At 32.2% G+C, this 25,780-nt stretch overlaps 1 protein-coding gene across 15 annotated transcripts in view; it reads right to left on the minus strand.

Moving 5' to 3' along the window:
• The window catches only part of Gug (arginine-glutamic acid dipeptide repeats grunge), a 220,262-nt gene that overhangs the window by 47,303 nt on the left and 147,179 nt on the right, over positions 1-25,780 (minus strand). For all 15 annotated transcript variants that reach the window (XM_075378212.1, XM_075378223.1, XM_075378096.1 and 12 more), the window contains 2 exons: positions 16,335-16,487; positions 9,198-9,322 (listed from right to left, as the gene is read on the minus strand). In XM_075378212.1, the coding sequence (XP_075234327.1) occupies positions 9,198-9,322; positions 16,335-16,487 (278 nt within the window). The remainder of the gene's footprint in view (positions 1-9,197; positions 9,323-16,334; positions 16,488-25,780) is intronic.

A 25,780-nucleotide genomic window follows, 5' to 3' on the forward strand; every position in this document is an offset into this window, starting at 1 on the left:
ATTCAGTAAAAATTAAATAAATGAATAACTAGGATTAACAGCAACATGTAACTTGGCCAGGCAATGTTACAGTAGAGTGTGGATTTGAATTGAATTAAATTAAACTGAACTATTATATATTATCATTATTTGAAAAAATGCTGCCATCTAATGCAGCCTTTATAAGTGTGTCATCTTCATACTGTTTTTAGGTTGATCAGTTTGAATTTCCTTTTATATTTATACTTACAAAAATTTCTCCAAAATGTCTACACTTTTATTATTATTATTACTATTATTATTTCTCTTATTTCCAAATTGGTTTGAAAATTGGAAATAAGAGTGCTTGTTGTTAATAAGGTGGTCAGAAACATTAGATAAACCCTATTTTCCATTTTTATAATGTCCAACATGTTCAAGAAATCTGGTTTTAAAAGATCTATAAGTTTTTCCTATACAAATAGATAATAGATTCCAGTCAACCACCCCCCTCAATATTTATACTACTGATAAGCTTTAATGGAGGTTGTCTTTTGACCCTCTAACTTTTTACATCTCACAGTAATAAGCCAGGCCTCGGGATGCCACCAATGTAAATGCCTCGGTAGACATTTGCATCAGTGAATTTTATGACTCAGCCTTTGCCTTCACTGCAGGCTTCTTTTGGACATCTTGACTGTCCTACTTCATTGCCCTCTGAATTAACTAACCGAGTTCACAGAAGCACGAACTCCACACCTAGTTCTACACTTAACTGAGCTACTATTGTGAGTAAATGTCTCATAATATTCTAAGCAATTCAATAAATAAAATACCACAGAAATATTGTTTCCAACAACAAAATTTATTCCTAGTTCCCTTAGTGAACTCAACTTCATTGTTAAACCCTGACTTGATCAACTACGGACTCTGGTCCGGTCTACTAGGGAAAGGAGGACAGACTTCCTACTCCCACTCAGCTCCATTGCAGGGTCCTGCGTGACATTTACTTTATCACATAAACTACCATCGTTGAGATGGCACTACACCTCACAGCTGCATGGGAATCAATGCCCTCGGCAGTGCAGTCACCATCCCACCGACAGCGATGCTTGCTCATTCATTAACTGCCCTCATCAAAACGACACTATACCTCACAACTGCATGGATAACCATACACTTGGCAGTGTAGTCATCATTCTGTTCTTTTGGACAACCAATTCTGGTGCGATCAAAACCCTAAAACTGGAAGTAGCATCTGGGGTTTGGTATATATGGTCACACATGGGCAGAAAAATAGCCAACTTTCATATGGTCAAAAACGATTGGACCAGAAAAGGTTAGAACCAGCGAGGATGTAAATACATTAACACTATTCTCCCTTCTCATAATCCTCTGCACTGACATGACTGACTGTGGTCACAACTCTTCTGTAATTTCAGGTAACTTAATGTCAGTCATGTCATGGCAAAAGATCAACTCCCTTGGTAAATTCAGTGTCTTTTGGACTTCACTACTATCCATCTTTCCCTACATATTTAAGGACAACTAGTTTTCAACACTTTCCTCATTAATTACTTCAACAAGCAGGGCGCCACTCCTGAGCTTTATAACAGATTTTGGAGACCAACAAACATTTTTAATGGACTTATTTATTAGGAAGGGAGAAATCTTTATAAACAATTTATCTTCTTGATTGTATCGCAGAACAAACTGTATACAAAAAAATGTAACATTCTCCATAACATTTCTAGTTTCCTCATCACTAGTTAAATCTTTGGCTGACAAGTTGGCCAAATTCTTCTTAAACTTGCAGGTGTTCTGTTTTTTCAGGTGGACCAACAACAAGAATTTTTAAGTGGAACTTAAACTCAGTTCCCATGAGCAATAGCAACTTAACAGACCACTCCAGCAGAAAGCACATGTACTGAAGTTAGAGCTGCATACAACTGGGTTCATCCTGGTGACCAGAGGACATCATTTGAAAATCACTGCGTATAGCTGCCCACCCATCAGCATGATAATTTCCATTTTGGGTTATGGTCACATTCTGTAAGGTATCACAAAACCACCGAGTACAAGAGTAAAATGTGTTAGGGTATATATCGTAATCTGCATAGTATATGTGTATTATGTAAAAGGTTCAGCAGATCAATGTGTAGTAGAAAGTACAATAAAGCTGCACAGGGTAGGGCCGTGGGGATGCCATTCACAAAGTCTTACTTAGATTCCTCATCAGTGAAAAAACATAAGAAACCACCAAGTTTACCCATTACATAACTACATAATAATTTCAGTATGATCTTATTTCGCCAGGAAAACTGAAATCCGGGAGAAATTTTTTATTAGCCATAACTCAGTTTGTATAAACTTTTTTCCATATTTCAAGCTTAGAATCAGTCCCCAGATAATTCCCTTTCCTCTTAAATCATCCTGTTTATATAAATATTCACAAAAAAAAACTTTTACTCTTATATATATATATATATATATAAAAGTAAGCATGTGTGTGTGTAAATATATTTGAATTTGGTAAAATTATTAGAATTGTTCACTGATTCTACTAATATGAGTATACACACAAATAAATATTTTCTTATAAATAACACTCGTGCTGGCCTCCGTGGCAAGAGTGGTAGCGTCTTGGCCTTTCACCCGGAGGTCCTGGGTTCGAATCCTGGTCAGGCATGGCAGTTTTTCATACGCTACATTTTCCATATCCCATGCACAGGCTTCAAGCTTATTGTGGTTATCATAAAAAAATAAAAACATATTTGCTTGAATCTAAGCTGCACCATAAATTTTCAAACGGTTTTGTGAAAAAAAGTTGTTAAATAAAAATAATATTTATTTACAAAAAAAAAAAATGGATAAATATATATACTAGCTGATCCGGCAATGGTTCACTGTTGCTAAATTTGAGTAAATATGAAAATTAAATGAACACAATTGAAAGTTTGATAAAACATTAAAAAACAGACAATTACCGAACTTCACAAGATTTAACCTTTCACTTCATGTCAGAATGTAAATAAATCCAATTGTCAAAACAATAGCACTACCTAAAAGATTTAATTCAAACTACTACCTAAACACAGCAGTGAGTGGAAAATATCTTTTTATGGAAAGAGATACAGCTGCAAAATCATCATAATTAATACTGAACATTAAGAAACTTACAAAATATTATACGGAACTTCACAAAATTTAACTTTTCAAGTCAGAATGTAAATAAATCCAATAGTCAAAACAACAGCACTACCTATTGGATTTAATCCAAAGTACTCTCTATACACAACAGTCAGTTCAAAATATCCCTAACTTTCTCTCTACTGATTAGATCGAGGATTTCAATAGCTTTAACCCTTCTCTGGACAACATGGACGATTTTGCATAAAAAAAATGCACGTAAATCAGTCTAGTAGTTTTTCAGTCTATAGTGAACATACAAATGAACATTGTCTTTTATATACACAGATATAATAAGAATTACTTCAAAGGACTGAATAAAAAAAGAATATTACTAAAAAAATAAAATAGCTAACTACTAGTAAAAATAGAATTTAAACAATAAAAAATTGCAATACACAAAATAATTCCATATAGGTAATTTAAATTGAATAAATATTAATAAGTTAAACATCCACTTTTACTATCACTAATGTTTCTAGAAGCGATTTCAACATCATCATTATCCCGTATTAGGTTGTCTTCTGTTCCATTCATGGCATTTGTGATGCTGCATTTTTTAATTGTGAGATATTATTTCAATAAGGATTTTATTCTAGGTGTAAGAAACCCATTCCACTACTATTGAAAAACTTACCTTTTTTATTTTTCCAGAAGTAGTTAGAGGATGGTTTGCTGAATGTACCCAGTTTTTGTATTATTTTCTTGTGTAGCCTTTGAAAAGCTTCGTAATACAGACATCAAGTGGCTCAAGTTGGCTGATCATACTATCTGGGGATTGTGACGTCACAATTTTTTCCCTTTAATTTATTTTTCACTAGATCTGGTAAATGCATCCATTACAAGCAAGTTTTTACATTTTTGGAGAGTTTATGGTCTGTTCCACATGGAATTTACCCAGTCTTTAATTTTGAGTCATCCAATCATTCTTTTGTGGGTACACCTATCACAAGGGAAATTTCTTACTTTTGGCCATTGTTTTCCTATTTAATATTAAGAACAGAGGTAATTTTTTATTGTCTCATATTGTAAAGGGGGATTTCATTTGCATTTCCAGTATTCTTAAATTCATATGTATGTTTTGCACAAAGTCCAGTGAAATTTCGCTGAAACTGGACAAGCTTATCTTTAAAATCCGCAGGAAGTTTCTGGCAGATTGAAGTTCTCAATCAAATTTTCTTTATGATTATACAATCTTTGGTTATTAAAAAGAGGAAAAGTAAGATTCAAGAAAATACCATATTTAAAAAAAAAATTAATAAGATTTGGCTGGGGAATTGTCAGCTATCATTTAATGAGTGGTATTAATGGTGGAAAATTTCAATATATGATCAATAATTAATTATTTTTAAATCTTACTTGTAAATATAAGACTTTTAATCTCACTGGTTTCTTTAATGATTTATCTTTGAACTCTGATTAAAATGACTAGTAACCATCAGATTAAAATTTACAACCCGTTTATTCCCATTTTACATTTCCCTGATCACAAATACAGCAATGCAAAACTTGGTCCAATAAGTGAAATTTAAAAAAATTCTATTAACCACACTCTCTCATTGTGTCACACTCACCCATAAAAGTTGTTTTCCATACCTGTTTATTTTTTCAGATAGAAACAACCAGCCTGAACTGACCAAAACTATAAAATTCTGAATAACAGATTTGTATGGGATGGTAATTCTGATTAGAACTGTAAATTACAAGGAAGAAGAAAAAAAACCAATGTAACTAATGAAGATATATTACCATATATTTTATATGCACCCTTTGGCAGTATACAGTGCTTGTGATAGATACAATAGTGCTGACTGTATAATATATATAGGATGCATTGTCATCAATCACTGTGCGTGATCTTTTTCTTTTTCCTGTTTAGCCTCCAGTAACTACCGTTCAGATAATACTTCAGAGGATGAATAAGGATGATATGTATGAGTGTAAATGAAATGTAGTCTTGTGCAGTCTCAGTTCGACCATTCCTGAGATGTGTGGTTAATTGAAACCCAAAGAACACCGGTATCCACGATCTAATATTCAAATCCGTGTAAAAATAACTGGCTTTACTAGGACTTGAACGCTGGAACTCTCGACTTCCAAATCAGCTGATGTGGGAAGACACGTTCACCACTAGACCAACCCGGTGGATCAACTGTGCGTGATCCAGGTAGCACCAACATACTGTCACTACCAATTCTACTTCTTAATCAATTAGGATTGACAATTTAGTTCATACTTTAATTTTCTGTTTATTCATTTAAATATAGAGATCATTTTGTTAAATTAACTATAAAATGATCAAGATAAAATTTTTTACATTCTTGGCTGTAAAAATATTTAATTAAAGAAGATAAAAAATATATAATAACTTCAAATATTTCATTATATATATGTAAACTTTCAAGAAAAATGATAATTCAATAATCTGTAAAGATATAGTCTGTATATCTAAAATTATAGAAACCAAAACCTAAAGTCCATGAATAAACCACCAAATAAAGTGGTATTAATTATTTTGACTGTTACATTCCGAAGTATGTAACAGACATAATATATGCAATAAATTTTCCAAAAACCTGTTTTATTATGAAAAAATAATAAATCTGCTTCACTCAACAGTTGACCAGATTAGGCAACTCTTACAACTCTCAACTACATAGTTATGATTATAATACTGTTGCATATTTGTCAGTTTAGAAAACATACATCAGCAGAAAATGTACACATGTGATCAAAAAAATAATGACAATTTCTTGATTCTATGCTTTATTTTTGTTGACTAAATTCATCCTTTTCTCACATGATGGCAGCATTGGTTATAATGTATATAAATATTTTTAACCATATTTGATGGATAGCTCAAATTTGGCAGCCAAGTAATTAGGACTTATTTTACTATGAGTGGCAATTTATTTTGTATAAAAATGATATAACAAAGCACTTGCTTAAAAATAGAATAAAGTAAAGTGAACTGGTGAAGATGTCAGAGAAGGCTTTTGGCGATGATTAAGCCAATACTAAGGTTTATGAGTAATGCAAATGGTTTCAAGAAGACCGTAAAAAAGTTTATGATGACAAAAGGGTGTACATCCTATCACATAAACTGATAAAAATATTAGAAAAATAAAGGTCACTGTGATCAATAATAATTGTCAAATCATTATAAGAGAAGTTACTGAAGTAGTGGAAAGGTTAAGTACTCTTATGGTTCATGTGGAACAATTTTGACTGACGTTTCGGGTATGGAAAGAGTAGCAGAAAATCTTGTTCCAAAACTGTTGAATTTTCAACAAAAGTGACACACAGAACAATTGTAACGCCAATGACTTAGAATTACTCAAACATGTCATAACAGGTGACTAAATATGTTCGTATGGTTATGATATTAAAAATCATGGTCCGATCATCCAAATGGAAGCTTCCTGAAGAACCAAGCCACATAAACACACTACGTTTAATCAAACATTAAGATTCTCAAAAGTTTGTATGTCAACAAGCAGTAATGCTTAGCAATTTTAACTGTTTTCACATCTGTATGTTTGCTTATTCACTTCTAATTTATACTGTGATGCATGCTGTAGACCAATATTTGATATATAACAGTTGAATGATGTCATTTCACTGTGTTATTTAGTAGTGGTAGTGGTTTTATCATACACATATTATAAAGATTGTATCATAAGTGATGCCATAAATTTAGTGAGTGAGAGTGAGAGTGAGAGTGTGAGTGTGAGTGTGAGTGTGAGTGTGAGTGTGAGTGTGAGTGTGAGTGTGAGAGAGAGAGTGAGAGAGAGAGAGAGAGAGAGAGAGAGAGAGAGAGAGAGAGAGAGAGAGAGAGAGAGAGAGAGAGAGAGAGAGGAGAGAGAGAGTGTGAGAGAGAGAGAGAGAGAGAAATTTTATTCATTTTACTATAAGATCAGGCTTGTAAAAATCTGCTGAAAGCTGTTTACAAACATTATTTTGACTATCCCTTGGAAGACCAAGATAAATCCTGGGCTTCATATGTAACATGCAAGTGCTACATTAAACTAACCCAGCGGTTAAAAGGAAAAATTAGCATTTACCTTTTGGCGTACCTATGATTTAGCAAGAGCCTACTAATCATTATGATGACTGCTCTTAACAAATGTTACTGGTTTCAATTCAAATAATAAAAGCAGTATTGCATACCCAAATGTTTGTTCAGATATGAGACCAATTCTTCATGATGTTGATTTACTGATTATGATTGCTCCAACTTCTTGAAAAGAAATTTCTTATTTCCAAAAGGCTCAACTTCAATAGATATTAATTATGTTCCAGAAGATTCCAATACTAAACCTCACCTCATTATACAAGCAGAACTGAGCGACATAATTCATGACTTGCATTTGTTGAAACAACATGCAGAATTCCTAGGTTCACGTCTTCAAGAATGGAATTTATTAAACAAGGATACTAAAATTTCTGTATATAAAAATCAAAATGAAAAGTTACTGAAATACTTTTCAGAAGAGATGGTTTGATTAGTTCCTGCCATGCTGTTAAGGAGCTAATGTTTGAACTGGGCATTGAATATGTAATTCACAATTGGCGTTTATTTATAGATCCATCAAAATGAAGGTTAGACAGTGTTGTTGCATAACTAGACTAAGTTTCCTCCAAGCACTATTGGAAGCACATGCTAAATGAATGAAAGAAACATATGAAAGTATGTCAAACATTTTAAAAGCTATTAATGACAACACTCATAGTCAATCATTGCTGACGTGAAAGTGATAGGGGCTTCTTCTTGGTCTCTGGAGTGGCTTTACAAAATATATGTGTTTATTGTGTTTGTGGGATAGCCAAGCTACAGATAAATACTATGCAGTTAAAGACTGGCCAAAAAGAAATCAGTTTACAGCAGGGAAGGAAAATGTTGTCAATATTCCTCTTTTGAAAGCAGATCGTATTATTTTATCACCTCTACACATAAAACTAGGCCTGTTGAAGAATTTTGTAAAAGCATTAAATAAAGATGGAGATAGCATTAAATATTCAGCTGAATTTAAAAAAAAAAAAAATGAAGCCAAATTAAAAGAGGAAATATTCATTAGCTACAAATAAGAAAATTAATTCGTGAAAATATATTTCACAGCAAACTGAATCCTAAAGAACTAGTAGCATGGAAGTCATTCAAAGATGTTGTTACCAATTTCTTGGAAACAAAAAAGCCAAAAACCATAATCAACTTATAAATGACCTCTTAGTGAACTGCAAAAATTTAGGCTGCAGAATGGTCATGAAAATTCAATTTTTACATTCTCACATGGACTTTTTCCCTTTAAACTTGGGTGACATCAGCGACAAACAAAGAGAAAGGTTCCACCAAGATATAATGCTGATGGAACAATTTTATCAAGGGAAGATGGGATGAATCTATGATAAGTGACTACTGCTGGATGATAAAAAGAGAAGACTTCACTGAACACAAAAGGAATATAAGAAAAAAGAAATTAAGATAAATGTAAATATCTATAAAATAAAAGTAGGAATTTTAATTGTAATTATTTAAAAAGTTTCTCAATATTTTAAAGGGTCATAACTAAAAATCTGAAAGTGATGAAAAAAACCGATTCAATTTTAAGATTCAGCATAAAACATACATTCTAATTCACTTACTATTATCTTGGTTCAAATTTTTTGTTTGTTTGTTGACTTGTGTTACTAATCAAATAAACTGTAACAGTATCATATATTGTATCATACAGATATTTCAACAGAAATAGGAATGCTCTATCAAGCACCATTAATCAGTATTTTTGCATCTGCAACATACAATTTCTAATATAATGTACAGAATGTAAGTAAAACATTCTAATAATATATTATTAAATAAATACTGTTATCTGTAAAAATAATAGTAATTAATGAGATGAATAACATTACTGACAATTAAGTAGCAATATAAAGCAGGATGTCAATCCCATCAAGGAATATTAACTTACTATAAATCCAAATATTCATCAATCAGTTGGAACATAAAATAAAATATCCTACTTAATTTTTTTTTCAATGAAATAATTTACCTAGACGTTCCAATCTGTCTCTTTCTAGCTGAGTCAGAGCAGAAGCCTGAGCTGGACCACCAGGGGCTGGATATAATCCAAACTGATGCAAACCTGGAGGTCCACCGGGACCCAACCCTGGGTACCTGTAAAAAAAAAAAATATAATGAAACCACAAGAAAAATTAAAGGAGATCTAAATTAACATAAATCAGATAAATTTTTATGAGGGATGAAAAAATTCTTCATAATTAAACTGCAAAATACCATAATAAAAGTGCTGTATTTAATTAATTTATATGAATCAACCTATTTGAATCTGTTTATGTCCTGATTAGTTACAAAAAATTACTAAAAGTTCAACTGTTAAACACAAAACAAAATTACAACAAGAAAAATTATGACTTTCAAGGCAGACCAGTAGCATTTTGATCCCTGAAGCTCTTTGAGTAAAATCTTAGCTGCTGGGTAAAAATCAGCCTAGACATTTTTCATGCATTAACAAATCTCATATAAATTTCTAAGTTTTTACGCTTATATAGTGAATTACAAGAACCAAAAAAAAAAAAAAATTTAAACAATAACTGAGAAATGATATCTTCTAACCTCTTCAGAAATGTTGTTTTTTAGTACTATAAATTTACCACAAAATTACAGTAACCTTATATGTTAAGTTATGATAGTGAATAGTCTTGTAACCTTAAAACATGGAAGGAATGAGACAAAAATCTACAAGTCATGCAGATTAGAAATTAGAAATTTAATTTTCAATTGAATAAGGTAAGATCAAACACAAACGGAACCAAGTTGACTTTGGATTACTGTATTAACTGACAAGCAAGTAATGAATTGAACTGAATATCCTTTATACAGAATTAAAAAAATATCTGAAATAAACTAATCATATAGTACATAACACATTTAACAAATAAAATACTATTTACATTAATGCAAATAAAAGTTAAAAAACTTTTATTTCATAATAATCAAAGAACTCACCAAATATTATGATTTTTAAACAGATACAGTAATATAAAATTCCTACATTCAGAAATAGAATAAATTAAATTATATGTAATGTTGTTATATAAATTTGTAATCGAGTGACTATCTCATATCAGGCCATCAAACAGCCATTATGGCCACTTCACATTCACGAGATATTACTAATATTAAATATACTTACAAATTATTCCAACTACGATAGGCAAATATCAATAATCTTTTGAGTAATATCGATAGTCTTTTGTAACATGATATACACACTACAATGACGCATAAATTCACCTACTCACTATACTCATTTGATTATAAACATTATCAAAAAAGTTTAATTCACCTCAGGACTTTCTGTCATAAATTATTCACCGGTAAAAATAAGAAGATTTAACATTTTAAAGTATATTTACTGTATTTGCTCATGTAAGACACACGTATTTTTTTTTTAAAAACCAACATGAAATTTATAAAAAGGCATGACACAACAATTTTCCTACATCCATATTTTACTACAAACACAGTGTACTATAATGGAGTTTGTTTAAACAAACCATCTTATGCGCAGGCAATTTTTTTATTTCAAATCTGCCACAAGATTATGAATTACATCTATTATTAATACCATAATTGCCTGACAATCTTCCATTCTATAAGAAGCAGTAAAGGACATTTGTTGATCATTCATCATTGGTTTCTTTCATTTTTAGTCTGTCAAACACAATATTCATTTTTGTTTTAGTCATGCAAAGATTTAATGCACAATCAGTTTATACTTTTAGCAAGTCAGTACAAACTTGCGCTCATTTTTACTGCCCAATGAAACTGCTATTATTCAGCAAGCCATGAGCAAGAGACATTGTATATAATACCAGAGAAAAAAAAAGCTTAAGAATAGTACTAATAAAGGCATATTTCTTAAAAGACTATTGTCAGATGTTTTCACAAGCAGAACAGCTATATTGTTACATTCACGACAGACACCAGCAAAGGTTTACTACATCAATGGAGATGGCACAATTAAGTGTTACAAAGATAGTGCAAGAACTTTAAATACCGAATGAAGACTTTAGAGCAAGTTGAGGATGGCTATGTCATTTACAAAAAGACATGGTCTACCCATAAGAAGACTGCCAGATGCCTGACGGAAAATTATTGGCCTTTCAGATAATTATAAGAAAATAATTTTTTAATGGAGTGTACAGAAAATGGTGATCAAACACCAATCTATTCTGACATCCAAGCCGATAAAACAATACCAAAGCAGAAGATAAATCTGTTCACACATATGACTTCAGTTATGAGAAACATTAATGCAGTATTGCTTAAGTAGTTACAAGCAGCAAAAACTTCCACCATTTATTATATTAAAAAGAAAAATCCTTCCCATAGATGAGAAATAACTGATCTCTGTAATTATTTGGTGCCAAAGGAAGGATGAATGAATGATTAGTATTAAACTAGATAAAATGCGATATACTCCCAGTACTATTTTAAAACTGAAAAATATTTTAGTGACCTTCAGTTTTTTTGGATATGTGACATCTTTATTCCAGCTACTCAATATTTGCATTAATTGACCTTTCAAAGCTAATTAAAAACATTTTTATTCATTGGTAATGGTAACTAGTCTAAAAAATGACTTCTACAAGAACGAAAAGAGCCTAATATAACTTTAATTTGAGAGTGGACTTTGTCTGCGTGAGATCTTATTCCAAATGATTTGATAAAGAAGAGCTTCAAGAAATCCTCTTTTTTAATAACTTTGGTGTAAAGATTGTGTCAAATGAAACGACAAAGAAAATTGTGTTCCCTCTGAAGAAAATTTAAACAGCGATGAAGATTAAAACCAATTTACATCTTTCACCAGCTTTAATAGCATTTTAATCATCATATGATGCCGCTACAGTAGACTCATGATCTTTTGTTTCAGACTTCCATTAAACATTTTATAAATTCTATTATGTGTCCATTACATGTGTCTGTGTTACAAATTTTAATTTGTATATAGGGTTTAAAAACAATTTTTATTGTTATTATAAAGACATTAATTGAGGAACGGTTCCAGAACCAATTCTTAAACTATTCTCTAAACCTAGCATCTCAAAACTAAAGAATCAGCTCGCGCCTCCAAGTGGTCCATCTGGATAAATTTTTAGAAAAGGAGAATTTTACTGATGAACTAAACGACAATGAACTAACCGACCTCATAACCTCACCTGATCGACACAACATAACACAAAATCACCTCACTAAATCGCATCTAGAGTTGTAATTTGCACAGTCCTAACATAGGTAGTCAAACATGGAAGATCTTTCAAGAAAGAGCCCATGGGCTGAACCAAACAACAGAGTTCTGAAAATACAGTTTTTAGCTTGCCAACGCGGCAAGCTAAACATCATAACAGACATCATGGAACAACAAAAGATTATAATCAAGGTGCTTCAAGAATCATAAACATAGATCAAGACCCCACGGAATTGCAAGGAAACATTATATAAAGGAATCCCTGGAAAAAAAAGTGATGAAACTACGTCCACTATTTGGAAATGACAGTTAACCTTAAAGTGATCATACACAAAACTTTTAATCAGAAAATTTAACCCCCAATTAGGAATAGGGAGAAGATACAGATATCTTAAGAAAATGCCAGCACAAAAAAAGAACAAATAAGAATGGCCAAAGATTAACAGAACTCTGCAGGAGCCATATCCAATTAATTGACATACTTCATGTGAAAACCTCGAAACGTGGAGACAGCCAGATCATAAAAAAGAGGAATGGCAAAATCTATAATGTGAAAGTACTAATTGGGAATGATGCAGGATCTATTCATTACCTAATAAAAATCAAAATTAACTCCTGCAAGAAGAAAACAAACCCCTGGAGAACAGAACAGACCCATCCCAGCTAAAAAAAAAAAACTGAAGAATATTACACAGCCACACAAAAGAAAAAAACCATGACAAACTAGAAAACCTTGTAAATAAAATAAAATCAATGGCAGAGAAAACAGCCCCCATAAAATCCAGGAAGAAACATCATTGGTATGACGAAGAATGGAAGGAATCGGTAAACAGAAGACACAAAGCCTGGATAAACACCAATCCCAAAAGTCAGGATCATCCTTAAAACTTAATATAGCAAAGAAAAGAAACCCACAGAACGATTAGCAGGATGAAAAGACAGTACCATAAAGATACTCTAAACAAAACAGAACAAGAATATAATAGGGCCTGATCAAAAGACTATGACAAAACATTCGGCAACATCTAAAAAAATATAAAGCCCCTACGCTAATGTTAAAAGACAAAAACAACAGAATAGCTCATATCAACAAAGGCAACACAGAAATATTAACTGAATCTCTCTAAAAACTATTAAACTGTGAAGAACACTCTTCCAAATATACACAGCTCTTCTGTAAAAACACAGTTCAAGAATACAAACCCACATAGAAGAGGTCTACAAAGCACTCTGCAAAATCAGCAATTGCAAAGCAGCTGGAGAAGACTGAACTCTTGTAGAAATATGGAAACATGCAGCAGAACCAATCAAATCACCTTCCATCAACATCTGAATCAAAGAGCTACCAAAATACTGGATGTCGGCCATCATCCATCAACTACACAAGAAGGGAGACAAAAAGGATCCAAAAAACTACAGAGGAATGTCACTCATGGATAAAGTGTATAAAATTCTCTGAAGGATCATCTATAACAGAACAAAGGATCAACTTGAAGCAGAACTTGAGCATACCAAGGAGGATTTAGACCCTGGAGAAGCAGCGCAGACCAAATCATGTCTGAAACTAATGATGGAAGTATACAAAAAGAATTATAAGAACCTGGGTAATAAACTTCAATAACTTCAAGAAAGCCTACAACTGCATACACACAGATTCTCTTCTCAAAATATTAACAAACTGTAACCATAAATTCTGACCTAAATTTGAATTAAATTGAAATGGCTTATTTAAATTTGTCAATTTATTTGTATTTTATTCTATTGTAAATATTTGTTATATGGATTTCTTAATATGTCAACAGACTATAATCTTTTTTTTTTAAAACGTAACAATTAAATTAATAGCAGCATGATTCATTAGTTATCAAATTCCTTCTTAAAACAGAATTTTAAGAAATATGACATCATGTGTAAAAAATGAGCAAACGTTTTCTATACAAAGAGTGTTACGTTTGTGTGAGTACACAGACTTGGATAATTCTGAGAAATAGTGGTGGGGTTAGACCTGCAACACCTGACACCATCGGAAAGCGTCAGTTATATGTGGGACTTTGTCGTGGTTAGACGAGTGCTGTGAGTATTTAAAAAAAAAAAAAAACTGATTAGGAAAATCATAAGACTGTGATTTGAACAATACAGGTATGAGAATTTGATATAAAAGGCCACTCCATTAAGACATTCATGGATTTATCAGAAGATTTCTTATCTGTTGATTTTTTTATAACATTAAAAAATATTATTATTGAAATTATAACATGTTAAAATGACAAATTATGTTTAAAATTGTAATTAAAATTAATTTTGGATTGGCCAATTCCTTATTATCATAAGTATTAATAAGATATTTTGTTAAATTTTGATATATACAAGTAGTAATGTAATAGCGGGTTTACAAACTTAAGTAAAATAGTTATGGGACTTCTGAGTCAAATATGTTTATTGTCATTTTTCTTTATTTTTATAATTAATGTGTATTATCCATCACTGTTAGTAATATTTTTTGATTTGTTGAGTTACTGTAATTTTTTTTGTAAAACTCAAGAGAGAAGTCCTAGTACATTGTTTTGCAAATCCCAACAATAGTACGTTCATTTTTTGTTTATTAAACATTTATTCTTATAAAATTTTGTTTCTGTGTTTTATTTAAATTTGATGTTTTACTTGAAGCTCACAAAACTTTGGCCTACACATCAAACTAACAAACATAAAACAGCTAACCCTAACAAACATCCACTCTAAAGTAAAATGCAGAGGGAATTATCAGAACCATTCAATATAAATACAGGTCTGAGACAAGGAGATGGACTATCACCACTCCTTTTCAACTATACACTTGTTTATCATGAGAGAATGGTACAAGAAACATCCCAAGAACATAAGAATTATATACAAATGACAGGAATAAACCTTAACTGCCCTTGCTTCGCAGATGATCTAGAATTATTAGTAGAAGATATAAATGAAGCAACAACAAAGTAACAGAACTTAAAACATTCCCAAAAGATCGGACTCCAAATTTCCTTTGAAAAAACAGAAATAATGACTATCAGGTCCAACCCCCAACTACATGCAGAATAGCATGAACAATAAAAGTAGTAATAGTTAGAACAATAAAAGTAGTCAACTAATCTAAATACTTCAGTGAAATAACAACCTAAAATTTAGAGACTCAATCCAAAACAGAACAACCAAACTTCACAAAGCACAAAGTTTGCCAACAACAGCAGAGACCTGGTCAAGGTACAATAAAAAGTCCCTACCCATAAACACAAAATTGAAACATTACACAACAGTCCAAAAACCAGAAACAACCTAAGCAGAAGAAACACTCTTCAACCTAAAACAACACCACAGGTTCGACAGAATCCAGAAAATAGTGGATCGTGCCCAATAAGGTCACCATGTATACTATGTGTAAGAGAAGATTAGCTTTCTTTGGCCACATCATGAGGACACCAGACAAGAGGCTATTGAAGAATAGAGTATTACACTTTTAGAACCAGAAAAAACAACAAAAGAGGATAAAGAGAATATGGAAAATTCACTGACAACTGAAGACACCTTGAAGAAGAAAATAAAAGAAAAATTGAGACAAAAACACATGAATCACATTCACAAAATTAAGATGAACCCAAGGGTTATACCCAGATGAAGTAAGGAAACAAAGATCGGAACACATCTAAAGAAGTACTGGGAAAGGTGAGAAGAACAGCATTCCTTGAAGAAATAATGTGGTGTTAAATTTTTTTGTAAAAATTTTAACCCTATTTTTGGGTTCATGCTGTACAAGACCAAATATGACATACTGAGCTTATATAACTAAACTTATTTACAAGAATTTGAAGTTATTAGTAAAATATATTTTTGTGGCAAATTAACCATCACAGAATTTTTTTATATAGCTGATTTACCCACCTTCGATGTAAATCCAACCAATGTGGATCCAAGGGTCGAGGTCCTGCTGCAGAAGCATTTTTCATTAATTCCTCTTTAAGTCGATCATTTAATTCACGTTCTCGTAATTCTCTTAGTTCACGCTCTCTCTTCTCTAAATGTTCCAATTCCAATCTGTATCATACAATAATAATCCTTTTTATTTACTGAACATTAAATTTACAATATTTCATATATTCTGAATATTTCATTTTAAAATCAAAATGAACATAGATAAATATTTGTAATTAATAAAATATAATTACTGTCTTTGGTATTTTACTATGTAATACGACAGGTACCTTTAAAGATTTTACAAAAAAAATAAAAAAATTATTTGGTATAAACTGTTTTATTCTTTCTCAAAATATTTGCCTGTAAGATTTATACACTTTTGCGTGCGTTTGAACCAATTTTTGAAACATTTTTTCCACTCAAGTTGGTACCTCAAAAACATGGTTTTTGAAGGATTCAACAGTTTCTTTAAGCGATAAAAATCACTGTCCAAGGATTTTTTGTTTGATATTCATGCGAAATTTCCATTTTTTCACAAAACTGTTTTTTTAAATGCTCACTCTAAACAAACTACTTGGCCAGTTTTGAGCTGCCTTTATTGTAATATAAAAAAGTCAACTTTTACAACAATAATATCACATCTCAGTAACACCATCTAGTGTTAGTTTATAAAAAAAAGCGACCTCTATATAAGGTTTCAGCTACCCTCATTAAAGTAAACTAATTAACAAACAATAGTCTACACATCAACAATGACAGTACCAGTGCAGAAATAGCAATGTAGACTAATATAGATAAATAATAATTAGTTTAATTAGTGAATAAAGAATATGCTTATCACTGAGCTTTATTATACAGGGTTATCATAAAAGAATGGTGCGGTTTTAGTAATTCATAGGAAGATTGTAGGGAAATTTCTAGATGTTATATTGGTATCCCTGAAAGCCTCCAACCCAAAAGTTTATCAGCAGTTGTAACCACGTCAGTTCTTGTATTGTTGTTGCGGTGAGTTTAGTTTTATTGATAGCTGAATTAAAATCCGTAATTTTAGTTCAACGTGCGTTTCGATGTGAATTCGGAAGAGATCCATCACACAAAAATAACATAACAAGTTGGTTAAAACAATTCGAAGAAACTGGATCAGTTAAGAAATAGAAATCAACCGGCAGACCAAGTGTACCAGATGAAACGATTGAACTAATTAGACAATCAGCAATTACAAGTCCTGGGAAGTCCATCCCCCGTCGAAGCGTCGAATTAGGTATTCCAAAATCAACAGTTCACAAAGTTTTACATAAAAAACTGAAATTACACACTTATAATATCCAGATACTGCAGGAACTGAAACCCGATGATGGTGTAAAATGTTAGAATTTCGCTGTTGAAATGTTGAACAGAGTAAGTGAAAACTAATCATTTTTAGATGATATAATTTTTACAGATGAAGCTACATTCCAAGTGAATGGATGTGTTAACAGACACAATTCACGAATATGGGGCTCTGAAAATCCACACGCAATTATTGAGAAACAACGTGATTCACCTAAAGTTAATGTTTGGTGTGATGAAAAATTGTGTAATAGGGCTTTTCTTCTTTGCTGAAAAAACAATTAATGGAGTTGTGTATCTGGACATGTTAACCAATTGTTGCTTTCCTCAGCTGGATGAACTCGAAAACATTCATCAACTTCATTTCCAACAAGATGGTGCACCCTCACACTTCAATGCATTGGTCACGGACGCTTTGAACGAAAAATTTGGAGATCGATGGATAGGCCAGCAAGGACCCATACTTTGGCCTCCAAGGAGTCCAGACCTGACACCTTGCGATTTTTTCTTGTGGGGGTATATCAAAAACGTTGTTTAAACACAAAAAATTTGCGACCTAAACCGCTTAAAAAACAGGATTAATGAAGCAATGACAACCATTAACGAAGAAATGTTAACTAATGTTTGGAGAGAAGTTGAGTATCGTTTGGACATTTGTCGAGCGACTTAGAGCGCACATATTGAAATTTAATTATGTAAAAAAATGTTTGAGACGACAAATTTGAAAAATAAAAAACATAAACTGTAAGTAATTCTGTTTTAATTTAAACCATGTTCAAAACCGCACCATTCTTTTATGATAACCCTGTACATAAAGTGTATGTATTTTCTCTAATGTGAAAATAGGAAAACACTGATCTCTATCATGTAAAATTTTTTAATCGAATCCAATCAAGTAACCCCCCTCTATGAATCGTGAGACCTTGCCGTTGGTGAGGGGGCTTGAGTGCTCAGTGATACAGAGTAGCTGGACCGAAGGTGCAACCATATCGGAGAGGTATCTGTTGAGCGCCAGACTAAGAAATGATTCCTGAAAGAGGGCAGCAGCTCTTTCAGTAGGTGTTAAGGGTGTAGGTTAGGACGACTTAAACGGTCATATCAACATCACTCAGTCCTCTGAGTACTGCGCAGCTGAAAGCAATGGAAAACTACAGGGGTTTTTTTCCAAGAAAATGTAGCTCTCTGCATTTTCATATAGCAATGATGGAGGCGCCTTCCTTGGTAAAATATTCCAGAGGTAAACTAGTCCCCCGTTCAGATCTCCGGGTGTGGACTACTAAGGAAGGGGTCACCAGAAAATTAAAAAAATAACATTCTACGAGTCAGAGCGTGGAATGTTAAAGTTTAAAAAAGGTAGGTTAGAAAATTTAAAAAGGGAAATGGATAAGATAAATGCAGAAGTAGTAGGAATTAGTGAGGTTCGGTGGGAAGAGGAAGGCGACTTTTGGTCAAGTGATTTTAAAATAATTAACTCAGCTTCAAATAATGGGCGGGCAGGAGTAGGTTTTGTAATGAAAAAGAAGATAGGGAAGAGAGTAGAGTATTTCAAAATGCATAGCGATAGAATTATTTAATAAGGACAAAATCAAAACCTAAACCGACAACGATTGTTAATGTCTATATGCCTACAAGCGCCCATGAGGATGATGAGGTAGAGTGTTATACGAAGAAATTGATGAAGTAATTAAACACGTAAAAGGAGATGAAAATTTAATAATAGTTGGAGATTGGAATGCAAGCATTGGAAAAGGCAAAGAAGGAAATATAGTGGGTGAATATGGGCTGGGCAAAAGGAATGAAAGAGGGGGCCGACTTATAGTTTTGCATGAAGTATAATTTAGTAATTACCAACACCCAATTTAAAAATCATAATAGAAGAGTATATTTGGAAGAAGCCAGGAGATACTGCAAGGTATCAGATAGATTATATCATGGTTAAGCAAAGATTTAGAAATCAACTCGTGGACTGCAAAACTTACCCTGGAGCAGACATTGATAGCGACCATAATTTGGTGATAATGAAATGTAGATTGGGGTTTAAAACCTGAAGAAAAGGTGTCAGATGAATCGGTGGAATTTAAAGAAGCTTGAGGAAGAGGAGGTACAGAAGATTTGTCAGGCGGACATCACAAGAGGTCTGAGTAAAAAAGATAAGGTAGAAAATGTAGAAGGGAGAATGTTAAAAAGGAAATTCTTAAATCAGCAGAGGCGAACTTAGGCGGAACAAAGAGAAATGATAGAAAACCTTGTGTTTCAGATGATACATTGCAGCTGATGGATGAACGGAGAAAATATAAGAATGCTAGAGATGAAGAAAGTAAAAGGAACTATCAATAATTAAGAGATACTATAAACAGGAAGTGAAGAGAAGAAAAGATTAGAAACTTTTGAAATGTGGTGCTATAGGAGAATGTTAAAAATCAGATGGGTGGATAAAGTGACAAATGAAGGTGTTGCAGCAAATAGATGAAGAAAGAAACGTTTGAAAAATATAGTTAAAAGAAGAGACAGACTTATAGGCCACTTACTAAGGCATCCTGGAATAGTCGCTTTAACATTGGGAGGACAGGTAGAAGGAAAAAACTGTGTAGGCAGGCCACGTTTGGAATATGCAAAACAAATTGTTAGGGATGTGGGATGCAGGGGGTATACCGAAATGAAACGACTAGCACTAGATAGGGAATCTTGGAGAGTTGCATCAAACTAGTCAAATGACTGAAGACAAAAAAAGATCAAGTAACTTTGTGAAAAGTCAAAAACTAATCACACAATATAGAGATATACTTTATCTTGATTTTTCCATGAAAGTACTTTCAGAGGATCCTGGATCTCAGTCATGATTTAATAATTCTGTTATTGCATAATGAAAATTTAAAAATAAAAGTATATAATAATGAAAATTGCATATTAATTTATGCAGAAAAATTAAGACATGTCTTATCTCAATATTCTGTGCTAGGATGGTTTATTTTAATCAAATTTAAATATAATTTAATAGTACAGAGGAATAATATGAATCTTAAAGAGATAAAAGATGTGCGTGTGTGTATGTGCATTTATATTTATATTAAAATAAAATTATAATTTGGTGTCAACAGTTAAAACGAAAATTACAGTTTGATCCACAGTACACTTCCTGAAGTACAGAATGGTCACTTCCTCTTATGGAACATGTGTGCACATATGTTATAAGTCTTATAGTATAAAATTTAATTTATTGATAAACCATAATATTAAATGAATCTTAAACAAAACTTACCCATTCTTTTGATCTTTGGATGGTCAACACATATGGTTCAACTTTAGATGGATAATATTTTTGAAAAAATAAAAAACATTTTACCTTAACATAATAGACTAAGAATGGTTAAATGTTATTAACTAAGAATGTAAAATCAACACAGTTTGTACAACATTACGGTCAGATCTTTTCTAATACTCTACTGTTATTAAAAAATTAAAAAATATAAGAATAACAGGCTCTACTGTTAGTTAAAAATGAAAAATATAAGAATAACAGAAGACTGCAGAATATCAATTGACAGAGAAAATTTATACTATCTATACCATTAAAAGAAACTATAAAGATTTTAGAAAATCTTTATAAAGCTAAGAAATCTTTATAAGCTAAGAAAGGTAAACAGTACCTTTCTTAGCTTCATCCTTTTATTATATGTTGATGCATTCTGGAACAACTTCACTGTCAAAACTTACTGTACTCTATATTTTTACATGATATCTGGTATATTTTGTTCTTCCATATTCTGTAGGAATACTTCGCTTAGTATCGTTGATAGTGGATTGCCCATGCCTAATCTATCCCTCATTTTATATATTTTATTATTAAATTTAAATTGGTTTTGTTGAAGAATTGTTTCTAAAGTTTTAATAATTTCTATTAGCTTTCCCTCATTTTTTCTTTTCTAAAATCTTCATAGTTTCTTTTAATGGTATAGATAGATATAAATTTTCTGTCAAATGATATTCTGCGGTCTTCTGTTATTCTTATATTTTTTAATTTTTCTGCTACTTCGACTGAATTACTACACAGAACAATAAGTTTTGACAATGGAGTTGTTCCAAAACATGTTAACATAATTATAATAAAATAATAAGCTAAGAAAGGTAAATAGTACTCAACATAGAAATTATACTGATCTTATCAAAAAGAAATAACAATTTTGTTTGATAGTTCATCAATTTATGTTTTAATTCAAGTTTATTAAAATGCTCTTTACAATAAATTTTTTCAATGGCTTCTTACAAGAAGTACTTTAAAAATAGATAATTATTCTCAACATTCTAATTATACTTGTTTATGTAAGTACAACATACACAAAAGTTTATCTGTTAGGTACATCATAGGAGTATTTCCATGAAGTACATCATATTCTGACTGATTAGTACTTATTCATCACTGGACCTTTCGGTCCTTACTACATGTCAATAAAATGTTTTGATTAAGTACCCCCCATGAAATTAAAACTATTAAAAATGTTGTTTTATTTTAAAAAACAATTAAAGGCTTTCATATAGATAATGATTTTTATTTGCTTACAATATTTTTCTGTGAATAAATATTGACAGTTGCGTAATTAATTGTTTAATACATATGTATGAGGGTTATTTTTTTTTCAAGGTCCAATCGGTCATGAAAATAAAACCACAGTGAAAATAAAAATTTTTTTATTTGTAACGAGTACTTACATAGTTACGCTATTTCTCTACATAGTCGCCACTCCAATTTATACATTTGTCGTAGCGTGGTACCAACTTTGCAATACCCTCGTCAGAGAACAGCGCCAGCTGTCTTTTCAGCCATGTTTCTACGCTGGTCTGCAGCTCGATGTCTGTACCAAAATGTTGTCCTCCTAGCCAGCGTTTCATGTGAGCAAAGAGGTGAAAATTGGATGGAACCAAGTCCGGGCTGTATGGTGGGTGATCAAACACTTCCCAACAAAAACGCTGCAGGAGCTTCTTTGTTACAGCTGCAATGTGCAGCCAAGCATTGTCATGGAGAAAGACAATGACTGATGACAACATTCCTCTCCACTTATTCTGAATTGCCCTTCATAGACGTTGAAGAGTCACACAGTATGAGGCTGGAGTGATGGTCGTGCCACGTTCCATGAATTCCACCAAGAGAATTCCATTCCGGTCCCAGAACACAGTGGCCATACACTTTCTGTTGGAGAAGGTTCGCTTGAACTTCTTTGGTTTACTGGGAGAATGAGAATGCATCCACTGTTTGGATTGTTCTTTTGTTTCTTCAGTTTCGAAATGGACCCATGTCTCATCCCCTGTGACAATTTTGTTCAAAAAATCTTCTCCTTCATTGTGGTAGCATTGGAGAAACGTTAGGGAGGCGTCCATTCTCATTGTTTTGTGATGGTCGGACAGCATCTTGGGAACCCATCTCGCACACAGTTTGCGGTACTGAAGTCTCTCACTCACAATGGTGTAGAGAGCTGACCTTGAAATTTCAGGAAACGAATCACTCAATACAGAAATTGTGAACCGATGATTTTCTCAAATTGCCTCTTCCACTTGCTCAACGAGATCATCGGTTGACACTCGCTTCCTTCCCTGACCGCCTGTACCATGAACATCTGTACGTCCTGCTTTAAAGTTCCTGTACTATTGTCACACTTTGCTGTCACTCATTGAAGTTTCACCGTACACATTACTTATTCGTCTACGAATTTCAGCTGCATTACACCCCTCAGCCTGAAGAAATCGAATTACCGCACGCACTTCACATTTGGCAGGAGATGCTATTGTTGTAGACATGTTTACGTGCTAGCTGCATGTTCAGAACTAAATGAAGTGACACAGCGTGATTGAAGATTGACTCAGCAGTTCCAGTTTTGTTTTAAGTAAGCATTGATTCATGCAAATAAAACATGAAAATATGAACTTTCTAGTTTATTTTTTTAAATATTCACCTCATCAAATGTTTACAGGTTGAGTTTTACAAATAAGTAAATTTACAGTAATTACTGATATGATATGATTACTATGCATATATTTTATACTTATGATGTCCTTTTTTAATTATGACTTATAATTATATTAAGAAAACTGAATTTAAAAAAAATTAAATTTCACATTTAAAAGTAAAGAAAGTGAGATTACGAAACGTTTTAGGATATAGAACTTAAAAAAAAATTGTTTATTGGAAACCTATGCACATGATATTAATATTTATAACTATCATTAATATTATTAATGAATCATTACTTGTTAATTACTTACTAATAATTGGTTATAAAACACAATAATTACTATGATTAAATAAGCGGGTATTTAATTTTTTTTATAATAAAGAACAAGAAATGACTAAATAATTAAAATATGAGATATGTTCAATAATTAATGAGACAAATTAATATAGAGAAAAAACAATTCACTCAATGACAATAAAACCTTTTGATGGTCAAGTTGGCAACCTTGGGAACATATTTAATCAGCTGTTTGATAATAATTAATCTAAACATAACCTTTTTTTGTTCATTTCAGAATGTCAGCTTTGCTTGAAATGTGTACGCCAGAAGAACAATGCTCAATGATAAGATTTTTGCTATCAGAATGTATGAAACTGGTAAAAATTTACTTAAAAATATTGAAACAGTATAGTGAAAAGTGTTTAAATATCAGGCAAGTCAAAATTTCCTAAATTTCTAGTATATTACACAATATTACTGTTACTGCACATTCAATCATTCATGATGTGCTGAACCATTGCAAAACATGTTCAAGATGGGTTCCAAGATAGTTGACTCAAGCCCATAAAGACACCTGGATTCGCATTTGTTCTGAGCTCAAAGAACTATTTGAAGCAGAAAGTATTGGACTTTCTGTTTGTAGATTGTATAATAACCTGTGATGTGATATGTGGTTACACCATTCTGAGCCACCAAAAAAAAGATTCAAAACTCACGCGTCAGCCAGTAAAGTGATATTGACAATCTTTTGGATTGTCAATTTTGGATTGTCACTCGCCAAGGCCCAATTTTCAGAAACTGCTTAGAAGATCAATGTGCCATGAACAGTGAGCACTATTCTAACATTCACCATCAAAAAATGAGAATCATGATCAGGCAAAAACATCATGGCACTCTCTCAAAAGGTGTGATTTTCTTGCATGACAATGCTGATCATTTAAAGAACAAGAAGTTGGGTTGGGAGGTGGTGTCACATCCTCCTTACAGCCCAGACCTCATCCCATCCGATTTTCATTTGTTGGATCTGCTCCTGTTCGATGACAACAAAGCAGCAAAAAAGCCGTATATGAATGGTTCAAACAGCAAGGTAAAGACTTCTATGCTATGGGAATAAAAAAGCTTACAGAATGGTGGGACAAGTGTCTAAATGTTGCTGGAGACTATGTTGAAAAGAAGTGTAAGTAACATTGTCACTGAATAAATTGTTTTTTTCTCTACATCAATCTGTCTCCTTAATTATTGAATGTCGCTTGTATAAATTTATAGCAAATCAAAATAACTTGGTATAAAGAACTTTACAATTATTTTATTATTACTTTTTCCTAGTATACAAGGTCAGGCAAAACTCTGGAATAATTTTTTTATCTCTGCTGCTTCTAGTCGTTCTAGTCGACTTTAAGATGTTTGACACAGCACTGGAAATCCCTTCATACGAGCAAATCTCAGGAATGTGCTGAAAATATATTAAAATACATGCTATTCCAAAAATTAATAAAATATAATTTTTTCCCTTCTTAAGTGTATGCATACCACAATTATATAATTTCAAACAGCTTTCAAATAAGGTTGAAAAGTAGTCTTAGTTTCATTTTTCATTGCCATTGAATACATACTAATTTTTATAGAATCATAAGTCTCTTTAATTACTGAATGATCCTCTTATTTCAGCAGAACAGTTACGGTTATGAGACTTGTGTATGTATACCTATATATATATATATATATATATATAGTCACAATCATTGCATTTTATTTTATAAATTCTGTATGAATTATATAATTCATGTAGAAGTGGAATTTATAAAATAAAATGCAATGATTATGTGATTATATTATATATATATATATAGGTAAAACTAA

Source organism: Lycorma delicatula, chromosome 1, assembly GCF_047948215.1.
Source record: "Lycorma delicatula isolate Av1 chromosome 1, ASM4794821v1, whole genome shotgun sequence".
In the NCBI taxonomy this organism is placed as follows: Eukaryota; Metazoa; Arthropoda; class Insecta; order Hemiptera; family Fulgoridae; genus Lycorma; species Lycorma delicatula.